Below are 25,403 nucleotides of genomic sequence, written 5' to 3'. Positions count from 1 at the left end.
ATGTGAATAAATTTTGTCTTGAAGTTGTGAAGTCCTGGAAGGTGTTCACTTTCATAATTTGGCGGTAAGTTTGCTAGACTTCGTTTTGGGACCACGTGTTTTGTACCAAATGTAGGTCACTCTTTTCAATGCAATCCAGGAAGAGACGAGAAGACGTTAGTATGCAGCAAAAAATTATTTTTCAAGATTTTTGTTCTTAAGTTCTAATAAAACATAACCTGTCCGTCGGACAGCTCACCCTGCCAATTCTCTTGTCCGAACTGAATTTTTACCTATGGAGCCCTGCTTTGGTGTCATCATACACTTTATTTGATTGTGTGATACCTTCCTGTGTTCTTTTCTTACGTGCTGGTGCATCACATTCATTATTAGCACCAAAATACTTAGGCCTACAGAGGGTAGACTGCGACAGGGGTAATCCTGACTACGACTTAGGCGCAATCCACGTGCGTTGTGACGTCATTCAATTAAATTTTTTTATGAGAAAGACATCGTACAATTATAATTACAGATTATAGAAGAAGCAAACATTAAACTGCGTAATTAGACGAGATTGTATGAACTTGAATGACCACACATCGTTCGTAACTTGTCTCGTAAACAAGCATATTAATGACGCGTTTGATACTTTGTATCAGACGTTTCATAACACGGTGAAGGGTCTTTGCGCTAGGCATGTCGGGAAAACGGTGAATAAGCATGTACTTTCGGTTTTCGTTCATTTGTTGCGAGTGTCGATTTCTTGAAGGGTAAGCCTCATTGTTTTCGTTTTATTTCAACCAAATCTGCTTAATATGAACTTGCATTTTGATTTACAATTATTTTAGAGGCCAGAAAATGGCCAGACCGACGGACTGGCAACTTTTGGAAAGAGACCGCCCGGGTGATAACTGAGCCGTCCCGGGCTGCCGGTCGGTCCTTATTTCGTACACTGTAAAATGGAAACAGACTAAGGATTGTTCTAAATGGCATTCTGACACACAAAGATATCATCACAATTGGGATTCTTCTACAGAGTACTTCAAGATAACATTATTCATGATCACTCCAAAGTATTTGCTTAGACTGATGTTTTGTCATAATATCCTTTTTTTAAAAGAAAGAACACTAAGAAACATTTGAATGAACACTAACAAACATATGGTTCGATCAATTTTTTTCTTCTTTTCTAATTGTTTCTTCTTTTTGTTTATCCCATGTATAGAAACTACTGACTTGAGCTATCTCATGTTCCCGCAAGTTTTATACCACTACATCTCTATATTTTGAGTATCATAGTACTTACATTTCTCCACTTTCTCTGATGTTGGTGCATTAGTTGCCTGCACAACTTGACCCAAGGGTTGTAACTCTACAATAATTCATTCAAAAATTCAAATTAATCAAATGTTCATTAAAATTATTCTAAGAATATGCATATCATATATTTATAATACAATCTTAAGTTTTTATGATTAATTACTTTCTTGTTTCAAATTAGAAAATGTTTCTGCAGTTAATCATGTCAACACTTTACATATACTGTAAACATGTTCTAGTTCTAGTAGTTAGTTGTACACTCAGGAATTACCTGCATGACTTGCCCGGATTTCCTCATGTATCTTTCTCGTGTTAACAGCAAGCAAATGTGATATTGCTGGCCCATGACACTCTATAAATTAAAATAATAATTTTATTATTTGTCATGAAATACAAAGAGATTGAGGTGATCTAGTTGCTGTTAATAAATGATAAACAAGGAGGAATTGAAAGAATTGTCCTTGCAGATTAATAAATCTTCAAGTCATATATTAAGAGTTGAAATATATGAAGTAAATGAATTTCAATATTGAAACACTTTTTAATTCTTGTACAGTTATTCTTACCAGCTTCATCTGAATTCCAACCCTCCTTTACAAGAACGTAGTCAGTTTCTATACCATTAGTGATTGGATCTTTATCTTCATCATATTCCTTTCCCAGTAGCCTTTTTCTCAGGTGTGTTTTACCTGCACCGTAATGGCCCAGTAGCATCACCCTGGCCCTCTTCACTCTTTCAAAGCCATCCTTACATGCTCGTTGATATGCTTCTTGCAGTAGTGGGTCTTGTCTATTGATTTCCTCTGAAAACTGATCTGAAACATTAAAGCTGCATTTTCAGTCATAGTTCTGCTACAAAACTCAACCAAACATCACTATATTGTTTCAAATACAAAGTGGATATTTAAAATGGAATATTTCAGATCCACAAAAAAAGAAAAAAATACCTAGTAAATAAATAAATAAATAAATAAATAAATAAATAAGAAAAAAATAAAGATGGTATGAGAATGATTAAAAATGTTTAACAAGAAATGCAGTACACAGCCATGCATCTGTCATAGTCCGGTGGCTTAGGGTAAAAAAATGACCAAATCGTGACACGGCGGATAAAAGCACCAAATTTTGCATGTGGGTACCTTTTGACATACTAAATCAAATTAGAGCCGTAGCCCACGGAAAAAAGTTACCGTTTGGCCAAAAAACCCAAAATGGCCGCCATTTATGAAATTCTGTAGAAATATATCCATACCTATGTTGATTTGTATCAAATAAAGTATTTTCTCAATGTTTTCCACTTCCTTATTACCCATATTATGCATTTATGTCAGATAACAAACGAGTGTCCTTGGACTTTTTGAAAAATCCAAGATGGCCGCTGTATGGCATAGGAATACTAGAACATGTACAAGGGTTTTCAACTAATGCCAACTATAGGAAGATACATTGCCCACTATCTAATTAATTTTGTTTCTGAGTGACTTATTACACAAATAATATATTTGTGGTAAGTAACTAACGTTTATTCTCAAGATGGCCGCCATATCAAAGGAATACTAGTATACACATAGGACTTCTTCTGCAATGGAGATATGATATCAATTAATAAATTAAGTTTGTTTCTGAGTATTTTCCACATCTTTTTAATCCACATAATATATGTGATGAGAATGTTATATGTGTCCTTTTTGAAAACAAAACAAAACAAAATGGCTGCCACTAGCCATAGAAGGTGGGGTTCAGTTAATACCTGGGAGAGATAGGCTTCCATATAAAATGAAGCTGAATTCAGTTGTTATTCTGTTAATTATTTTTATTATTGTTATTATTATTATCATTAACCCATGATACATATTTGTTAGGTAATTAATGTCTATATTTGATCATTTTGGGGAAATCCAAGATGGCCTTCTTTTCCCCATAGGAAAGCTGGTGCATTGGATTTTAGGCACTTCTAAGGCAAATGAGGGTAATCATGATATTTTGTCAAAATACTTAAGGGTACACACTTGTTACCCACCAGATAGATATCTCAGAGTCCAAAAAGAATGTGGGAAATACCAAGAAACAAAATTCATTTTATATTGAACCCGAAGTAGTTGACTGTAGGCCTACTAATCCTATTGTGAATTGCAGCAATCTTGAATTTTCTTTAATACGCAAGATGCACACTTGCTACACACCAGATTTATATAGAGTAAGGTTAATAAGGATGTCAACATGTTTGAACGGCTTTATTTCATGTTGGAATCAATGTCTGAACTGTTCCATTAATTGACACCTATGTGCATTTGAATGATATATTCCTATGACAACTGGCAGCTATCTTGGGTTTTCTCCGAATAGTACTCAAGGATACATACACTTTCTACACACACAGAACCTTTCATAAGGATAAATAGGATATGAAAAACATTTAAATACGATCTAAAGTTAACTACATTTAAATTGTACTAAGTGTGTCTCTGGCATTATTTGATTATGTGTACGAATGTTCTAATGACAAAAGGCAGACATCTTGATTTTTTTTCAGAATACCCAAAGATACACACATGCTACAGACCAGGTATACATCATAGGGGTAATAATAAATGGAATGAAAAAAATATATTATTTTTAAAACAAACCCATGGGAATGTAATTGTATAGTGAACCATATGCCTCTCTAGCAGCAATTGAAACCCACCCATTAGTATTCCCATGTCAAATTGAAGATACATGTATCTTGGATTTTCTCAAAATATCCAAGGATGCACACTATTTACCCAACAGATATATATCATAGGACTAATAAGGATGGGCAAAACTTGATAAGCAAACACAATTTCACCCTGGTAGTACTTGTTATTCCAGTTGTATTCCTATGGCTAATGACAGCCATCTTATGCACATTTATTACCTGCTAGATATGTATCACAGTGTAATAATAATGTGTAAAACACTGAAAAAATAAACTGAACTTGATAATGAATTATGTTTTTCCTAGCTGGCATTATTTCCAACCCTTTGTAATACTAGCAGTATTCCTATGACATATGGCGACCATCTTGGATTTTCTCTAAATGCCCAAGAATACATGTTAGTTCCTCACCACATACATATTGTGTGGATGGATGTGGAAAAAACTCAGAAACAAACTTAATTTGATAGTGGAAAATTAATCTTTTCAGTTGCCATTAGTTAAATCCCCCGTATACTAGAATTCTTGTGGCACATGGCAGCCATCTTGGATTTTCCAAAATGCCCAAGAACACTTCGTAGTTACTCACCACAAACATATGTGGTAACAAAACATATGGGTAACAAAAATCTGAGAAACAGACTTAATTTGATAGTGGACAACGTGTCTTTCTAGCTGGTATTAGTTGTGCACTAGTATTCCTATGGCTGTTTGTATGGCATATGACAGCCATCTTGGATTTTTTCAAAAAGTCCAAGGGAACTTGTTTGCTATCAGACATATATGAATAAAATGGGTAATAAGGGTGTGGAAAACTCTGGGGAAATAATTTATTTGATAAAAATCAACATAGGTATGTACATATTTCTATAGAATTCTATAAATTGGCGGCCATTTTGGATTTTTTGACCAAACGGTAAACTGTTTGAGAGGGCTACGGCTCTAATTTGATTTATACTGTCAAAAGGTAACTACATGCCAAATTTGGTGCTTTTATCCGCCGTGTCACGATTTTTTCCTTAAGCCACCGGACTATCATTCCCATAGCTGGTTCCAAGTTGAACTTCTTATGTCCTCAAATCTCCAAAATAATTATTTTTCTATTTTAGTTTTACATGGTAGTTATCAGTGGCATACACATCTGTAATGTATCATTACTGGTATCTGGCAGGACACATGCACTGTGCAGATGTTGTAAATTGTACTGTTATTGTACAATAACATCCTCAAATTAAAGAGATAACAACTGTTTATTTTGCCCTCCCCCCCCCCCCCCCCCAAAAAAAAAAAAAAAAAATTTACTGGGGTAAAGGACAATTTTTCCATACTTACCCATCAGGGTGAACAATTAAATATGGTTAATGTTACAAGTGTCTGATAAATTAACAATTTATGATTAGAGATTGCTGATTGACTGATATCAAAGACACTGTTCATAGGAGCAAAATAAAAAAAGAATTATAATAATCAGACTACAATTTACAAAAATATGGCCAATTATGTGTCCAAAAAGTACCTATTTCTAGCTGTTACGATGGTATGATTAGGTTATTTAGGTGTAAAGCTGAGGGACTGTGGAAGTATTCTATTCACACATACTTGAATGAAGTCAAAAGCTGAAGATGTGCTGGCATGCATTACCCAGCGGGCACTCAACGTTGATTCAACATTGAGGATAGGTTGAGATGATGTTGATCCATCAATATTGATAGATCAACAAGATCTCAACATTGAATCAACCTTTTCTTGTCAACCAATTGTCAATGTTGATAGATCAACAGGGTCTCAACATTGATTTAACCTTTCTTTGTCAATCAATTTTCAATGTTGATAGATCAACAGGATTTCAACATTGAATCAACCTTTTCTTGTCAACCAATTGTCAATGTTGATAGATCAACAGGGTCTCAACATTGATTTTACCTTTCTTTGTCAATCAGTTTTCAATGTTGATAGATCAACAGGATTTCAACATTGAATCAACCTGTGTTTGTAAACCCTTTGTCAATGTTGACATATCAACTGGATCTCAACATTGGGCCAACCTTAACTTTATAACCTTAATCATAACCTTGATAATAGTTTTAAATGATTATCTCACTAGAGAGGTATGCATAGGGGTAATTACCCCTCATAAAACGCTTGTTTTACCCCTTTTTCATTAAAATTAATTTTGTGAAAAAAGCGGTCGTCAGTTTTTTTTTTAAACTTTCCACAGGTTATCTTTAAGAAAAAGAAAAAAAAACATAGGGTCACCAGCCTTACTTTATGGCAAATTGACAAAATTTTACTCAAGGTTGAAGAAAAAGCTTGAAAAAGCCAAAAATGCCTGTTTTTCTGGAAATTTAAGTTAGCTGTGAGAAAAAAAATTAGACTGGTGACCCTTTGTTTTTGTATTCTTAAAATTATCTTAACTACCTGATGTGACGTTATAATTATTTTAGTAAAGCTAATTTGTTGTTTAATTTTTATGAGGAATTATCGTATGTGCCTGCATACTTGTATAATGTAAATGAAGTGCGGGACTGTTATTAAGTGCGAGACTCCGGATAACATGAACTGATGCAACACGTGAGTGTGGACAGTGTGTAACACTTTTACAGTACAAAAACTGTACTTTATTAACAGTACTTTGTGAGGCCACACTATCAGGAGGATCGTTCAACAGATAAGGACATGGAAAATGGTGACATTGTGTCTTCAAAACCCCACACTATCAGGAGGAACGTTTAACAGAAAAGGACTCGTAAAACTGTGACATTGCGTCTTCAAAACTTAACTGTCTACGAATCTGTTAGAATTTAACTGTATTTGACAAATGTTAAAGTTTATGCAACATGATAGTATTACATGTAGTTAGTTTATGTAGTGTATGTTCATTGTTTGTAATATATTATATTCATAGTTAAGTTAGTTGTTGTTTGTGTTTTTTTATGTTCGGGCTGTTTTGGTCCGTAACACTGAGCATCAAACTGGAAAGTTTAAAAAGAATCTGACGACCCATAGGTGGAGACAGGGGCCGGCCCCGGGGTCTGGACCCCCCCCCCCCTTTTCTTCCGAAATTACCTTTTTTTGTAGGTAATTTTCCTAATTTCCCCCCCTTTTCAGATCTGAGTCTTTTTATTTCAAGAAATACTTGATATCTTGGAGAACACCTTCAGCCATCAGGCAAATTTCAATCAAATATCCTGATAGCCTAATTGATATATCAACGTTAATTCAATTTTCAAATTCAACTTTATTTCAACATTGATTCAACATTGAGGCATCAATGTTGATTCAACATTGATACCTCAAGGTTGTTTCAACCTTGATGGTTCAAGGTTGATTCAACCTTGATGGTTCAACGTTGATTCAACTTTCATAGTCAACGTCATATCAACATAGTTTCAATGTTGACTGTCAACATTGATTCAACATTGATACCTCAAGGTTGATTCAACCTTGATGGTTCAACGTTGATTCAACTTTCATAGTCAACGTCATATCAACGTTGATTCAACATTGAGACCTCAAGGTTGATTCAACCTTGATGGTTCAACGTTGAGTCAACTTGTTGACCGTCAATGTTGATTCAACATTGATACCTCAAGGTTGATTCAACCTTGATGGTTCAACCTTGAGTCAACTTTCATAGTCAACGTCATATCAACATAGTTTCAACGTTGACCGTCAACGTTGATTCAATATTGATACCGCAAGGTTGATTCAACCTTGATGGTTCAACCTTGAGTCAACTTTCATAGTCAACGTCATATCAACATAGTTTCAACGTTGACCATCAACGTTGATTCAACATTGAGACCTCAAGGTTGATTCAACCTTGATGGTTCAACATTGAGTCAACTTTCATAGTCAATGTCATATCAACATAGTTTCAACGTTGACCATCAACGTTGATTCAACATTGAGACCAAGGTTGATTCAACCTTGATGGTTCAACATTGAGTCAACTTTCATAGTCAACGTCATATCAACATAGTTTCAACGTTGACCATCAACGTTGATTCAACATTGATTCAATGTTGATTTGCCCGCTGGGTAGGTGTGTGTGAAAGTTATCTTCCAGAGTTTCTCAGTTTATTTTACTTATTGCCGTCTTGATTGGGGTATGTAAAAGGAAGAAAAGTTCAAAGAATTGTCTTGCTATTGAATTGACTATAGAAGAGCAGTTCATTATTTTGCCCATCAAAACGTTTTAGCCAAACAATTACAATGTCACATATGAAACCATATTGACATAGGAGATTTTCCAACAATTAATTTTTGAATGGGGAGATATAACAAGGCAGCAAAGCTGTCAAATGTACAGACAAAAAACAGAAAATAAAGTTGCAAAAAAGGTCATTTTGTCAATTTTGATGCAATAATAAATAATGCTTATAATAGCACTGTCAGTCAACACTGAATTTTAATCTTGCACAACAGGTAACATGGTCAATAACAGGAGCAGACCCAGAGATATTTTCTGACAGTATTACAAAGTATCTATGTTGATCCATCCTCCATTTTGATGGTCTTCCAACAGAAAAAAATAGATACCAGTCAATATAAACTTAATAATCTGACTGTCTTCCGGAAGACCCAGAAGATGGTCTCAATCCACCCCTACAATAAGATTACAGTTTCAGGACCATGAGAGTTCAAATTCACATTATGAAAGTCTCAATATTTGAAAAATGATGACAGTGCATAAAATAATATTACATAATGTTTAAAGACATAAAAAACAATACAACTTATGTAGAAATACAGAAAATGTGCAGAGCCCCAGGCAGATGAGAGTTAAAAGTCACAAATGCAAGTGTTTGAGAAAAAATAATAAAGGAAAACAACAAAACTTGAAAAGCACTTTGAGAGTGCAGACCTCTGCCAAGGCAGCAATTGTTGATTATTATTGATAATTGATTGATTATTGATCCGGACCACCACCAAAAATTAATCATTGTCCTCTTTGGCCCACTTCTGACAGTTCCTGAAAATTTCTGCAAAATCGGTCCATAACTTTTTGTGTTATGTGGATGACAGACAAACAGGGGTGAAAATATAACCCTCTTGGCAGAGCTTGAGGTAAATATAATTCCAATGAAGATGCTATTCAAACTTTTAATCTTCCAGTTTGATATATATATATATATATATATATATATATATCAAACTGGAAGATTAAAAGTTTGCAGTAGCAGCGCAAAAAGATTGTTGTCAATTTTGATGTAACATTACATAATAAATTAGAGAATAATTATCACCAATTTTTGTTTATTGACTATAAATAGGATGGACATGTAGAAAATATGATTACCATTTGGCTTCATGTCCTTGGGAGCTCCGAGTCCCACAATGAATATGCCAAAAAGATAATGAATATTACACTAAAATGTATAACTTCCAGAAAAAGAAGCCAATTAGACTGCTTTTCTAACTCAGGCTGCATTTTAGTCCTGTGTTTCTTTTTTGAAAGTTTGACAGTCATAAGTAACACGGTTTTCCCATAATGGTCATCAAGGCAGCAGCACCAAAAATTGTGTTTTCTTCTATTTTGATGCAACATTACATAATGCTTAACAGCATAATGACCATCGATTTTTAATAATAAAATATAAGTGTCATGGATTTTCACAAAATGTGACTAGCATGAGTCTTCAAGCCCGTGGAGGTTCTAAGTCACACCTTGGAAATGCCAATATGTGAAAAATTAAATTTTCACAAAAAACTGTTTAATTGCCATAAAAATTTACCAAACAGACTGCATTGCCTACTGAAGCTGTATTTTAGTCCCATGTTTCTTTCCTGTAAGTGTGAGAACAGTAAGTGACATGATTTTCCTTAAATGGTCATCATGGGAGCAGTGCCCAAAATAGGGGTTTCTTCAAATTTTGATGCAATATTACATAATGTTTTACAGCATAATGACCATCAATTTTTAATTATAAAATATTAGTATCATGGTTATTCAGAAAATGTAACTAGCAAAAGTCTTCAGGCCCATGGAACTTCAAAGTCACATCTTGAAAATGCCAAAATGTAAACAAGACAGCACTGTTCTGAAATGGGTTTATTTCCATTTTTAACACTTTTTTAACATAAAACAAAATAAACAGTTTACTGCCATTTTTATATGACCAACTAAGAAAATTGATGAGATGGGAAAAGTATCAATAGAACAGTGTTAAATGTCCAACTTCCTCCATTCTGAGATTCTGAACATAGTGGATGAATGCATCTGACAAACTGCAATGATATGAGTTTATTTCCATTTTTGACACTTTATTACACAATACATGATAACAAGTTTACCATCATTTTTACAAAATCAACTAACAATGTTGTAAAGATGCAGGAAATGTCAAACAAACACTTTTATGTACCTTATTAGTTCAATAATGAGACTGTTAACATGCCTAAGAATTGAATGTAAGGAAATGTGAAAAAACAGCATAACTTCTACAACAATTGGCCAATCTGTCTTTCTTATATTGTGTTATCAGTGTTGCATATATACTGAAAAAAGTGAAAAAACAGCATAAATTCCCTATAAGTGACCCGATCGTGCTGATTTTCGAACTTGACCTGCGTATTATGAATATTCATCAGTTCTGTAAGTTTCAAGCCAAAAGGTAAAATGGTTTTCCACTTATCGTGTTATCGGTGCTGTATTTATGCTGAAAATAGAGAAAAAATAGCCTAAATTCACTAAAAATGACCCAATCATGCTGATTTTCGAACTTGACCTGCGTATTATGTATATTCATCAGTTCTTTAAGTTTCAAGCCAAAAGGTAAAATGGTTTTCCACTTATTGTGTTATCGGTGCTGCATATATGCTGAAAAAAGTGAAAAAACAGCACAAATTCCCTATAAGTGACCCGATCATGCTGATTTTCGAACTTGACCTGCGTATTATGAATATTCATCAGTTCTGTAAGTTTCAAACAAAAAGAAAAAACAGTTTTCCACTTATCGTGTTATCGGTAAAAGTGCACGGCGACGGCGACGACAGCAACGATGGCGACGACAGACGCAAATGACGGCTATATGTACAGACACATCTGTGTCTGTACATAAAAATTATCAATCAAGTCAACAAAAAAAAAAAAAGTTCTTATCTTGCCATTTAGTTTCAAATAAACTGCTGGAAATACTTTAAAATAATGAAAATATTCCAAGAAAATTTTGATGCCAGAATCATTTTTCTGCATGATCAATTTCTGGTTTATCATTGAATAAATATTTTTTTAAGAGAGGAGAGAAATTAGCATTGTGCCAATATTAGATTGTTTTAATGTAAATAAACAAAAGGAGGATGGTTTACTCAAATACTTGCTTCATCTGCACTTGTTTTGTTATGCCTAGCTTTTGTTTGTAATAAATATATATTACATTTAGTCAAATTTAATTGTGCCATATTGTTTTGTTTAATGTCATGTTAAGGAATTAAGTAGATTTAGTATTTTTTTAAACTTTCTATATAATTGTTTTATTTCACTATTAAACAACATTTATAACAAGTAATGAATTATAAATTTATTATTCAGTTTAAATAGAACTTAATGAGCTTATCAATGTTATAACTAACATTTTTCTTTATTTACCCACATATTTTTGCATGTATTTTCACTTGTATATATATATATATATATATATATATATATATATATATAATTTTCATTTTTTTTTTTTTTGGTTTGTTTGTAACAGGAATCATTAAAATGTTATTGAAATGGGAAGTGAATATTATTAGTTGAAGAGTAAATATCCTTGATCAATAACGGATAATATATATTAAATGGTACAATTTAACAGAATGAACTGAAGATACTTAAGTGTTACTAATAAATTGAGTAGTTTAAATGATAGTTTTATTGTATGATACTGATATGGATATATAAGTAAGCAAATGATTAACATTTTTTATTAAGTGAAAATGTTATGTTGCTTCATACTACATAAACATTAAATGATTATTTGTGCTGAAATATTGACTGAATGACAACTTATTAATATAAACAATATATTTATATGTATGCTTAAAAATATTTTAATGGATTATAAATTTTATCTTAAAATAAGATAATGATTACAAGATGGAAGTAATCATAATTGATTAACTAGTGTTAATTTTTTTTAGAGATATGTATTAAAGGACTGAAGGAGTATTAATTAGAAGTATATAGCCAATTAATACAACTAAGATATGTTATGTTAAATTTTAGTATATTTGCTGTAGGGAATGAGTATTATGTAATGTTACTTTATAATTTTTTTATTAATTCAAATTTTTTTTTTGTGTGTGCATACTAACAGTAATGAGAAGTTTTATATAAACAGAATATGATATGATTAAATAATGTTTAGGTATCTTTAATTAAGCATGATTTTAAATAAAATGATTTAACTGTTATGATATAGAATTTTATTGGAAATAGATTATTTAATTTTAATTGTGAAAGTTTTGAGGCGCAAAACTTATTTGAGCAGGAGATTAATTATGATAAGGTTATTTAGGTGTAAAGCTGAGGGACTGTGGAAGTATTCTATTCACACATACTTGAATGAAGTCAAAAGCTGAAGATGTGCTGGCATGCATTAGGTGTGTGTGAAAGTTATCTTCCAGAGTTTCTCAGTGGAAAGTCAAAGAAATAAACATGAAACAATGTTATTTTGACTAGTAATCTGTAATAAAAATCTAAGTGAAATTCAATAAAGCAACTATTCTGATTTTGGAACTGAACGGCATTTCTGTTGTTTCTGGCTCATCGACATCGCCCGCTGATAATGGGTCATTTTCAACTTAGGTCATAAATATGATGCACTAGCTCTTTATGTCAATGATTTATGGTGAATATGATATTGGTGTATAATTCCCACAACATATGTCTTCTCCTCTAGCAGGTTCTTCCAAAGATATGTTCTGAGTAAAAATTTATTTTAACCATTTTGCTGAAACAGGCTTTTGTACACATTTTACTTATTTTTGTTAAATGCAATGAAAAACATATTTGATAAGGCCAAATATTACACCAACATGATAATAAGATGAATTTATCATATTATGACTTAAACATAAGGAAGGAGTTGTGCATATGTAACCATTATTATTAATGCTATGGTATTTATAATCATAAGCCCCTTGGTGTCTCCTACCCCCCCCCCCCCCCATCTATTTTATTTAGGAATCACAGCATATTCTGTCTGATTTTATTATTCTATAAGACCCCCCCCCCCCCCCCCCCCGCACATGCCATACAAACAAACTGGCAGCTTGGCCAATTAACTTGGTCAATTAACTTGCCCACTATGCTGTTAACAAAACAAACACCATAAAGAATGGGCCCAGCCAGGGCGTAATAAACATGGGGTCTGGGCTTTTTATGCATGGGACTAGATTCAGTCCGGGCCTTTGACATAAATATGTGGGTCTATCAGCATGAAGTTTAAAAAGTCCAAAAAGGTGGTCAAAACCATTTCATCAATGTTTTTATCCAGTATAATAATAATAATAATAATAATAATAATAATAATAATAATATAAATAAATAAATTATTTTAATAAATAAAAATGCATTTAACTTGTGTTACATAAAAATGTGTTTAGTTTTGTATATTTCATTATAATTTGCATGCTGTGACAGTATGAATGCATGTACTATTTTTTTGTATTCCAAACCCAAGGTCACTGTTGTGTATGAATACACTACTTCCTGTAAAAAGTAGTTCCATTTCATGAAAAATGGTCGTCTGCTAGTTTTATTTGCAAACAACAATCCATAAAGTCAGGAAAATAAGGTATCATCCAAAGTACTTCAACATTTAATTTATTTGTGTGTGTTAACAACAAACTGGTGATGAAATGTCTTTGAATCTAGAAGTGGTAAGACATTGAGAAACTTGACAAAGTACATTTGAGATATATTGAGGTATATCTAAGCTTTCATGAACAGCTACAAGATGAAGAATATGAAGAATTGGACTGTTCTGTTGTGAGACTTGATTTGTTCTTTACTGACAAATGGACAAGAAGTTCAGGGATTAAACAATGTAAGATGTTTTTCTTGTGACTTAATAAAAATACAAATAAAGCATACTATAAATTCCATTAAAAAGAGTTCTTCATCATTATTCAAAATCCTAATCACTATAATGGGTTCATAGAAATTTGTCAGTAACAGTAAAGTATTAACTATAGAAAATGTCTCCACTCTACATACATTTTTACTAAAGCACAGCTGTGTGCTCACTGAATTTAAATTTGCTTAAAAGTTTTTTTTATTGAAATAAAGGCAAACATATTCATGGATAAAAACATTGTAAAACTAATAAACTTTCTAATTTTTTACATAATAAACATATCTATCCACAGTTAATACATGTTACTCACCTTGTTTCAGTTCAATGTACTGGAATGCATGAACATTGCCGTCATCCTCTCCCACCACCAGTTCACCAGCAGGGTTGATGACCACTGCACTGGGATCCTTCAACCCATCATCCATAGTGACAATGTATCTGATAAACTGTCCCTGTGGACTCAGTGCCACTATTCTGTGGTTACTAAAGTCAGCAATGAAGATGTGACCATAGCTGTCTGTGCACACTCCACGTGGTGAACTCAGTCCACTGCCTTCTCTGCTGTCGTCATACTGGTACAGATGATCACCAGTAGGTGACAGCACATGTACACAGTCCAAGTCTGATATCACAATGTTATCATTCACACTGTTCACTGTGATGTACTCTGGGTATTCACACATACTGAGTGGAATAGTGTTCAGGAGCTGTCCACTGTCTGCATGGAATGTGAAGATGGACTTCTTTACACTGTCACAAACCATCACATGACCTTGTCTGTTCAGTGTAATACCCCGTGGTAACTCCAGTAGACCCTGACCCATGGTTGTCACCTGCTGACCTCTGGTGGAGTACACTTGGACACATCTGTCACCCCATGATGTTATATACAGGTGACCAGTCTGTGACACAGCCACATCCCATGGTATGTTTACTTTAATGTCAAACTTAAATTGTCCTTCATGTGTGAATACTTTTGTTCTGTTGTTATATCTATCCACAACAAACATGTGTTCCTTATCTATGGCTAACCCAGTTATGTCAGTTATTCTATCATCTTCCAGTTTAGCACTGAAGGAACGCACACATTCTGCCTTCTCTAAGAAAACATTAGGATGTGTAGCTAATGTTGTATTTGTTTCCTGTCCAGCTAATGGAGGTTGTGTCTGTACTGTCACCTGTCCTGATCTTGGATTTACACCTCGTCTAGACTGCCCTAACATGGCTTCCATTCCGACAGTAGATCCTGTAATATTTCTGTCAGCGATTGCTAAACTTTATGTTCACTTCTGGTGCTGCAGCTTGGAGATCACAGTAACATAAACACTTGCTCCATATACCTACAAGTCGGTCAGATCATATCTCTTTCTTTGTCAAATATGTTCAACATTATCCCACAATCTCCGTCCTGTTACTTCCTGGTTGTTGAAGAAAATGGCGCCTCATTCATATAGACCATAATCCTTTGCGCAACACGAGTTCCGGTATTTTTTTCACAGCAAAACTATAGACGCACAAAAGAAATGCCGTACAAAGGTAACTGGAAAATAATAATTTAATATCAGATAAAATAGATATGCATAAAACTAATATTTCTCATCACAATTATCACCTGTAACAGTGATTTTTCTTTTATTTTATTTTGATTTATTTTTCTTTTATTTTTATTTATTTATTTATTTATTTATTTATTTATTTATTTATTTATTTGTTACACACACTGGACAATAGAAGTGAACCAATACTTCGGGGGAGATAAATGACTCTGGAATGATATGCTCCTGGTATCATTTTATAAACATCAAAATTCACAAAAAAAAAAAAAAAAAAAAAAAAGAATACAATTCCATAGTACAGCGGTTTTATACTCAATAGTCATATTAAGAGTAGACCCAGGCATTATAACTTTCATTACTCTGCAGGGGGTGACACTTTTTATAGGCCAATGAAATGCTTGGAAATTGCGCACTCCCAAATGAGTGAACAAAGGAAAAAACACAAAACACTTCCGCCGAAATGAGGTAACGTTATTACAATACGCATACGCGTATTTAAAAAAAAAAAATCTACACTTTACAATACGATGAGAAAATCGCGAATGGCTCACCGGTGGACCGGTCACCAGCTACATTACCAATGGCAATCTGCCACCAGCTAACCATCAGCAGTAGGCCCTACACCAGTGGTCCACCGGCGGGTGCATTTGACCACGTGAGAGGAGATTACGTTCGTGCTTGCTTTGTGATTGTTAGTTTTGTTCTTCAAGTCCGATGAAATGTGTCCGATGTCCATTGTTTCACACCACATCCAGGCCAAGTTCACCAAAAATTCCAGCAAAATTCTGCCCCGCTTCTCTCTTTCTCTCTCTTATCTTAGGCCTACAGAAAGCTATCGTATCATGGGTAATCATTTAATTCATTTCTATAGGCCTATAAGATTATATAACTTGGGGATATTGTAGTGGGATATTTAACAGATACATGTATGTCAAGGAGACACAATTTTTACAAGTTTTTGTTAAAGCGAAAAAAAGTATCAAAAATATTAATGTAACAGATGTCCTGACCTGTAGTGTCCTTTTCTCCCAAATATAATTGATACCACACGGCTGGAGAGTTTATTTTTGACAGCGGTGGTAAGAGTTGTAAGGCAAAACACACACACTCTCTCTCTCTCTCTGATCATTCAATAGGTTTTCGGCTTTAATTCCTTAACTCATTTTTTAATTTCTATATAAGATTATATAATTTAAAAAAGAAAGAAAAGTCGGGATATTTAACAGATACGTCTAGGAGACAATATTTTTACGAATCTTTGTAAGAGAGAAAAAAAGACAGTATCAAAAATATTAACGTAAACGATTTCTTGGCCTGCTGTGTCGTTTTCTCCTAAATGTAACTGATTCCACATGGGTAGAGAGATCATTATAGAAAGCGAAGGCAGGAGTTGACAGGCATTCATGCCCCCCTTCCCCGCGGATCCAGGATTCATTGAAAGGGGGGTCGCAGGGACGGATACAGGTTATTTTCCGGGGGGGCCTTTTTAGGGAATGGCCCTCGCCTCCTTAGCGTGGGCCTCGGGGTCTGGACACTCGGGGGCTTGTCACTCTTCAAGTCAGAGCTAGAGAGGGGAAACAGCATCAACGACCAGTAAATATCCACCATAATTTTTTTTAATTCTTATTCGATATCAACAAAACGAAACTCTGCTTAAACTTTTATTCCTGTTATTTTTTTTCTTTTATTTAAATAGAGCTTGAACATACATGTTTATAGAAATTAACACTTGTAAAAATTCAAAATTACATTAATTTTTTCAAAACAATTTTAATTTAAATTTCTATAAGCCGATTTAATCAAGGAGAAAAAACATTTTACCAAACTGTGTAGGTAAAAAGAAAAAAAATAGAAATATATTGTATAATCCATAAAAAATACAATTATAAACCCTGACGAAAGTGGTTTTTTTCATCTTTGCACCGAAAACACAATGTCCTCTAAAAACTGCTCGCTGCGCCATCTATTAACAACTGGCCTGTAGTACCTGTGGCCTGTGGTGCCATTTTCTGACCTGTCCTGCCGTTTCTTCTAAAGCGAGGCATTATGATTAGGAAAAGCGTCGAGATGGGAAAGAAGTTGGAAACAAAAACGACATCTCAGACCACGAGAACCTGCATTCGTATTCGATTGCGGGGCCAGCTCGTTGAACATTGTGGTGAACTGACATGCGTCATCTGGGATTTGAACTCGTGACTTGCCGTTACCATGGTTTGCTGTTATTTTTATTTATTTATTATTATTATTATTTTTTTTTTTTGCAATCAAGCACGCTACCGACTGCGCCGTGACTGACCCGCCAACCCGCGCATCGCCAGTCTGCAAACATAGTATTTTCATCATCGTTGTTAAAGTTCATCTTGTACACGAGCTCTAATCAAGGCGACAGCCGAGTGTGGATGAGCCCGCGGTCGTCCTACAAAATTTGTTCTGGGGTGTGATACTCCGAAATGCGATCTGACACACACCTTGAAAACGGGTAGTGTGGTCCGATATACCGGTTAATTCAGGATCCTTATGTGCCGAGTCTGGTAGTTGGGAAGGCCTGTATTGAAAATCCGAAAACGGAGCGTTCCAAGATAGATTACTTTTTTGCTATGACAGGGGCGGCTCCAGGATTTTTTTGAAGGGGGGGGGGGGGTGACTTTTGAAAAAAATAAGAACACTTCTTGCTTTTGTTGAAAGGGCAGTATGACATGCATGCCGCCATGCAGGATTAGCTATTGACTCCATTCAAGTTTGATCTGTGGCGTAGCTGGTCAAGGATAGAGAACTATCAGGGCCGTAGCCTGAGGGGGGGGGGGGCAGTAAGCGGACACGAGGGAGCAAAGCACCCGAGAGGGGAGGGTGTGGGAGGGGCTGTCCCACTCCCACGGTGTGGAAAATTTTTAAAAACTGTATGTATAATACTGCATTCTGGTGCATTTTAACTGTTACTTATTGCTCAATCAGAAGTCAGAAATTGTGGGTTCATTTTGCCATAAGTACAGCCACTTTTTCAACACAACACGCCAATTGGACTTTTAGGCATGAACTGAGTTGACTAAAAACAATACACCTTTGTAAACACATTGTTGAATGATTGTCTAGTGGCCATGAGTGCATTTTCTCACAGATTTTATACCAACTTTGCAATTTTTTTTTTTTACCTTTGCGATTATTTTTTTTTTTTGCACCTCAAATCCCGGGGGGGGGGGGGGGCAGCTGCCCCTGCGCATGCCCCCCCCCCACCCCCCGGGGCTACGGCCCTGACTATGACCATCCAAAGAATCTAAATCAATCTTAATAGTAAACTCTAATATTCTAAAGCAAAATTTGAAGAGAAAGGAATACTTTAAGATAATGACCAGTAATAATTTTGCTGTCAGTGTCAAATCGATCACTTATTCTAAACCATCGACTTTTTCCCTTGCCTTCTCGATTGCAGGGCCAGGTCGTTGTTGTAACCTGCACCCGTGCACGCCAACGACAGCACTGTGCCAGACCCACCCGCCCACCTAATATACGTTTTACTTCTTAATGCAATTTTCAGGAAAAAAGTCTAGAAAAAATACTGCATAAAAACCCGCGTACAAGGCTATACATGTACCGCGGTAAGCTAGCTGTGTTAAGACAGTGGAATTACACGGAGCCGCAGAAGATTCATTGGTAGATTTGAAATCAAATAAAAACCTTCTACCTAATCACGCAGAGGGCCAGTGTGGTTGCGCATGTTTACATTGGTAATTACAATCGATAACCCTGATGCCGTATTATTTCATCTCGCGCAACGCTAGTCCCCGAGCATGGTCTTATGCTCGCAGCGTTGAAGTTAACGACGTACACGAGGCCTTGTTTTAGAAGACAGCGCGGAACGTTCTGTGACTTCGTTTTGTGCTGAGATTTAGTTTGGGCCCGCTAAAGTGCCTCAAAATATTTTGGTGTTTTGAAGGTCAAACGGTTCCATTTGAAAAGGTTGACTATAAATCAGCAAGTTAAAACTCTAATTTCAAGGGTGGAATAATAGTGTTATTTTTGAAAAACGGAAGGGGGATGTTAGGTCCCCCTAACCCTCCCCTCTAAATCCGCCACTGTATCTTATGATGTAAGTAACAAAATATGAGTGTAGACACTTCAATAGAAGTTGAATAACAAACACAGATTAAGGCTCCATTCAGAAAAGATGATCCGAGTATTAACTGATCCGCCGACTAAATATGGTCGACCACACTTCACAAGAGCTGCCGCTGATTCTCGACGGTCTCCCCGCCTCCACATGCGCCGTTGCTGCAGGGGCCTAGCAATTAAACATCGGAGCCGAGATTAAATCCCTTTGATGACGTGTGTGTCCTTTATGTCTCCTAATGCACACCAAAAGTAACAATTTAAGGGAGCATTCACATCGAGAAGAGCCGAGGTCTAGTAAGGCCGCGATCTAATTATGGCGGTTCTACATGAAAGGAAGAACGCTTGATCCATTAATGGTCTCTGCCTCTCACACGCCTCCCCATGCGTCGTCCCTGCAGGGGCACACTAATTAAATCTCGGGTTAATTCAACCGGTCGAGGGCCGCCGAGTGGGGAGCCGTGTGAGAGGCGGAGAGAACCTTACAGGATTAAGCGGTTTCCCTTTCATGTAGGTCGCGGCCTTGTTAGACCTCGGCTCTTCTCGATGTGTATGCTCCCTAAGACATACACCAGTTTCATCTTCAAAACTTAGCCGCTGACGGCCGCTTTTATTTACAAGCCCCTCTATCTGTTAGAATAACTGATGCAATTTATGTAATGTTAGTAATTGACAGGAGCGGGGAGTGTTTTGTAGAGTAACTTGAGTTGATTGACATGCTCTTATGGTATTTATGATGTAAGGTAAACGTAGAGAAGGCCGCTAAAGATTGCAAGAGGTAGAAATAGAAATGTTGGAAGCGGCGCGAGTAACAACAGGGACGTAGTAAATAAAGAATAAGAACGACTATAACTGAGTCGTATTTGTCAGCAAAAGACAGAAGTCAATACCATCGTCACATTTAGTAGGCAACCTTGAATAATGTTGAAAAACAAATAAAGCTTCTGTTTTCCCTTAAGATTTTGATCACCTACCTCGCATATCAGGAAAAGACAGATCACCCAGAACATCTTTATGTTATTTTACTCTACAGTAATGATAGCATACAAATAAAATGAACTTGCTACAACACAACCATCGAGCTTGTGTACTGGTATAAGAGACCATTCCCAGACCCTATTGTACTAACTTTGGATCGAACTATCTCCATGGGGATTCTCACTCAATTGCAATTAACTTAAGCGGCTTAAATGTCTGTCACACCTACTGAAGCTGATAGGGGGTAATTAACTATTGTTTAGCAGCAATTTAGCGAGAAACCCCGTGGAGATGGATCGATCCTGTAAGATCAGTCTAGGTATGGGAACCCAGTCTTAAATGTACTGACCTGGCCAAAGCAGGGATGCTAATGCTGACCTTATGTACTGGTATTACACTTAATGCTGCCAGCAGTGTGTGCAGTGGGGACATTAAAAGGTCAGTGGGGTTTGCAGAGGTCGTCGCGTCTCAGAAATAAAAAAAATTCAATATGGGTTCCAAGACAAAAACACTGTTTGCTGTCCTCCTCACTGTGACTGCCGTCTACATCGCCAGCCTCTACGTGGATGATTTCGATCCCGGTGAGCATGAACGGTCTTTGCCGGTCCTTATCTAAGTCTGATGTACATGTTCATATAGTCTACTGTACTCTACCATGTGGACACGGGACTGACACTTGTGATCAGTATGTGAGTAAACGATTAAAGACTTAGGGCAGACCAACTTAGTTTGGTGAGGTTGAAAATACGCCAGTCGATCATATTTTTGTGTACCACTCTCTCTTTCTCTCGATCCTAACGTATGGAATCCATGCGTTAGCATTCCATTTTAATGGCTGGTACGTGTTGGCTGTAACCTGCTTACGCAACCAGTGGATATCAGTATCCGAAAAGAAGAGTGATAGCGCATGGATTTCGTACTATTTCTATCCTAGTCTCCAAAATAATATTTACGACGTCTGCCCAAGATAAAGCCACATAGAACTTTGTTATGGCATATGATTTTTTTAATATCTATGAAATTGCCATTACCACAATATCTACGTTGTCTGCTTAAGATAAAGCCACATATTTGTCATTACATATGGATTAAATCAGGCCTACCGGTGCGTTATTAAATTGCCAGATTTGTAACAGAAATCAAAATGATAATAGGCTGATATAAGCATATCAGTTTTATCACAGCCATGGTGAGAGGCAAGAGAGTGCTCATTACCGGGGCGTCCTCTGGAATTGGAGAACAGGTGGCGTACCATTTCGCCAAGATGGGAGCAAATCTTGTTTTAACGGCGCGCAGAGAAAACCTCTTAAAAAAGGTCAGTTGCCGGTAATAAATTATAAGTGAGGGAAGGTCAACCTTCAAATAACAGCTTCGGACTTCGTGTCTTAGACAATATACTTTATTAACGATTTTATTTTCCTTTACAAAAGCTGCTCTATAATTTAGCTATTTGAACAATCAGCTGAGTGTCAGTTGCATCTTTCCATAATAACGATTTCAGGTCATAGCAGAGTGTAAAAAGTTATCTCCGGCACCTGAGTCTAACCATATGTACACAGTAGCTGATCTGAGAGACATGGAGGAGACAGCTAGAGTTATCAAGGTACACACACACACACACACACACACACACACACACACACACATTGACCTGGTAGACATGGAGGAGATAGCTAGGGTTATCAAGGTACACAGTACGCACACACGCACACACACACACACATTGACCTGGGAGACATGGAGGAGACCGCTAGGGTTATCAAGGTACATAGCACACACACACACACACAGAAGGATTTCCCACAGAAGGATTTTCCACAGAAGGACGCTAAGATCTACCCTAGGTTCTAGATTTCAGTTTTGCAGCTCGATCTTGATTTCATATATAACCCATATCAGCAAAACTGGCTTCACAGTGACTCTGACACTCAGGGCAATTAAGATCGGGGACCCAGCTAAACTTTTGGCATTATCAATTTCGGCAGTCATCATGGGTAGAGGGGTTACAGTATATGGGTCCTGAACAATGTGAACGTTGTGAATTACATACAGTATTGTCAAATATACAAGAAGATGTCTGAATAATGAGCAATTGGATGCCAAGTTTAGTTTTTTATCATTAATATAATATTCATGGAAACAGGCGTGACGACTTTTGTGACCTAAACATAACTCCTTGCCTTTAAACAAAAGCAATTTTAAACGAACAGTGAAAACAGTACAGCAATTAAAGTGTGTACAACTGCAAAATGTCTCTAGAATTGCAATAAACGTTTGGTTAAATATTATAAAAACATTGTTGTTTTTTTCATACACCGAGTTTACGGAAAATAAACTCGGCGGGCTGGACATACTGGTTTTGAACCATGCTATATCGCCTAACGTCCAGCCGTGGCTGGGGACAGAGGATAACTTCACGAGACTGACCACCAGTATGGACGTTAACTTCCGGTCATTTGTTCATCTGGCGTCCCATGCACTACCTCTGTTGACTAATAGTCGTGGTCACCTTTCAGTGGTCTCCTCTACTGCGGGTGGGTATGTCGTCTGCCTGTCAATCACTTGAAATAAAACGTCTCAAATAACAAGAAGATGAAAAAAAATTACCGTTTGTTCAGTCTCGAACAACATTCTTGCAGAAGACCTTTTCAGACAGGTTGAGTGTTTTGATTTAATATTGAATTCATTTGAAATAATCACGACCTAGCTCTTCTTAGTTTTATGGTATATACAACATTGGTCAAAAGCTTTCATGTGCTAGCGCTAGCGCGTGGTGTCATTTCAATTTAATGGACATGCATTACTTTACCTCTGTGAAAATCACAGTGAAACGTCGGATTTGAGGGGGTACACGTAATAAATGTGAATAAATGGTATTAAATGTTGGTATCTTCACCGCTAGTTTGTATTTTCTTTACCACTAATCAAGTTAGCTATGGTATCTGGAATGAAAAACACAATTTATAGCAATTAACTCCTGTGATGTGATCATTTATAAATAAAAGCACATGAAACCGGGGGTGGGACAACCTTTTTTACCACTGTTGTATTTCTTCCAGACCCGTGTGCGTATTTCATAGCAGTAAACATCATAAGACTTGAACTGTTTCCTCTGGATGACTGTATATATAATAATAATAAGTAATAAGTCACTACAGCGTATGTACTAATTCACACCACGCTGTTATTTCAGGAGTTACCGCCACTCCATATACAGCCGTGTACACCGCCACTAAGTACTTTCTCCAGGGGTTCTTTGGCGTCCTCAGGCAGGAACTGGCTCTCTATAACTCTGGGGTGTCTGTTACCTTGTGTATGGTAGGCGTTACACGTAAGTACAGGAACTGGCTCTCTATAACTCTGGGGTATCCGTCACCTTGTGTATGGTAGGCGCTACACGTAAGTACAAGTAAATTTATGTAATTTTTGGTAGTCCAGCGTGATTTGTATGTGTTAATGTTATCGTATTTATTATTGTTATTCTTATTTCACACGTACAAAGTGCCTATATATTTACCAGTGCTTGCATGTGATTGGAATGCTGGTGGTACCAAAGAATGTTGATAAAATTTTAATAATGAAACAAATGTTATTTTATTGCTAAATTTCCAGTTCGTTTTGAAGTTGTACAAAACATGCAGATAGCATTACAATATTATACACGTAATAATAAAATACTTCATGTTTGCTGTTGGAGCTTTGAAACTACTGAACATAGAACAAAATAAGTTGCGTTCCACGATTTAAAGGTGCATATGGAATAAAGGAGTAAATAAATCTTTCAGTCTTAAATTCTGGCACATTTTGCTATAAAAGCTAATCAAATTGCCAGCATATAGTTTTTAGTAGTATAACTAAGATGATAACCAAAAGACACTTTTTAATTTTACCCGAAAAATCATATCTGAATGGATTTGCTGCTGTATATCAATGTGGCAGAAAACTAGGTCAGGAAAGTAGATAAAGTTTTTGACCAAAAATTTAAAGAAAGGAGCAGTCTAAAGCTCTTTTTTGGCAGAACGAGTGATTTATTCAGTTTATCCCTTGTCATGTTGATTTTATTTGAGCCGTATAAGAAACTAGTAGAAGTGGTTTATGTGTTACTGGGAATCCACACTCCACCGATGCTTGGTTCATATGTACATTCATAAAATATATCTATCATGTGAATTTGATATGAAAGAGGTTGTATTTTCACCTATTCAGTGCCCTCTTCCAGTAATCCTAATTTCCAACTTAAATCCATCATTTTTCTATTTCAAAACAATAATTAATTGATTACAACTAAATATTTCCTTGGTCTTTCTACCTACATTTTATTAATCAAACCCTATCTTTTCAGGGACGGAGAGAGCGGTGAAATCATTCGTAGGCATGTTTGGCAGTGACTGGCACAACTCCATACAGCCAGTACAATCAGAACTTGTTGCCTTGGAGATCACCAAGGCAACTGTTACTAGGCAATATGAAGTATACACTAGCACAGATATACCATCCAAAATATTTATATCTTTAAGGTTACTTTTTCCAAATTTTGCTGATAAATTGATGCTTAAAAGCTTTTCAGTCTTGTAAATATCACCCTAGCTTATACCTTAGAACTACAAAAGTTTATACGGAATCGTTTTTCAATTGCAAATGGAAAGTAATGTTTTAAGGATCTTACCAGTAGTGGTCATTTTCATCCAACTTCTTTACAGAATATATGTACAACTTTGT

General features: G+C 35.9%; 2 protein-coding genes and 1 long non-coding RNA gene across 4 annotated transcripts in view; 1 reads left to right on the top strand and 2 right to left on the bottom strand.

Moving 5' to 3' along the window:
* The window catches only part of LOC112041646 (uncharacterized), a 52,866-nt gene extending 37,346 nt beyond the window's left edge, over window positions 1–15,520 (bottom strand). The window contains exons 1-4 of the mRNA XM_086995336.1: window positions 14,357–15,520; window positions 1,866–2,114; window positions 1,571–1,651; window positions 1,286–1,351 (exon numbers count right to left, since the gene is read on the bottom strand). Of these exons, the coding sequence (XP_086851462.1) occupies window positions 1,286–1,351; window positions 1,571–1,651; window positions 1,866–2,114; window positions 14,357–15,278 (1,318 nt within the window). The 5' untranslated portion in view covers window positions 15,279–15,520. The remainder of the gene's footprint in view (window positions 1–1,285; window positions 1,352–1,570; window positions 1,652–1,865; window positions 2,115–14,356) is intronic.
* LOC147760101 (uncharacterized) overlaps window positions 1–25,403 on the top strand; it is a 215,946-nt gene that overhangs the window by 35,445 nt on the left and 155,098 nt on the right. The window lies entirely within an intron of this gene.
* LOC106181119 (uncharacterized) overlaps window positions 18,041–25,403 on the bottom strand; it is a 48,620-nt gene continuing 41,257 nt past the window's right edge. For both annotated transcript variants that reach the window (XR_015331026.1, XR_015331027.1), the window contains one exon: window positions 18,041–18,070. The gene's annotated coding sequence lies outside the window, so the exon portion shown is untranslated. The remainder of the gene's footprint in view (window positions 18,071–25,403) is intronic.

The sequence above is a fragment of the Lingula anatina genome, chromosome 9 (assembly GCF_051362555.1).
Source record: "Lingula anatina isolate TDL-2025a chromosome 9, LinAna3.0, whole genome shotgun sequence".
NCBI classification, from domain to species: Eukaryota; Metazoa; Brachiopoda; class Lingulata; order Lingulida; family Lingulidae; genus Lingula; species Lingula anatina.
The sequence above is the reverse complement of the archived record's forward strand: the minus strand, read 5'-3'. Positions and strand labels throughout refer to the sequence as shown.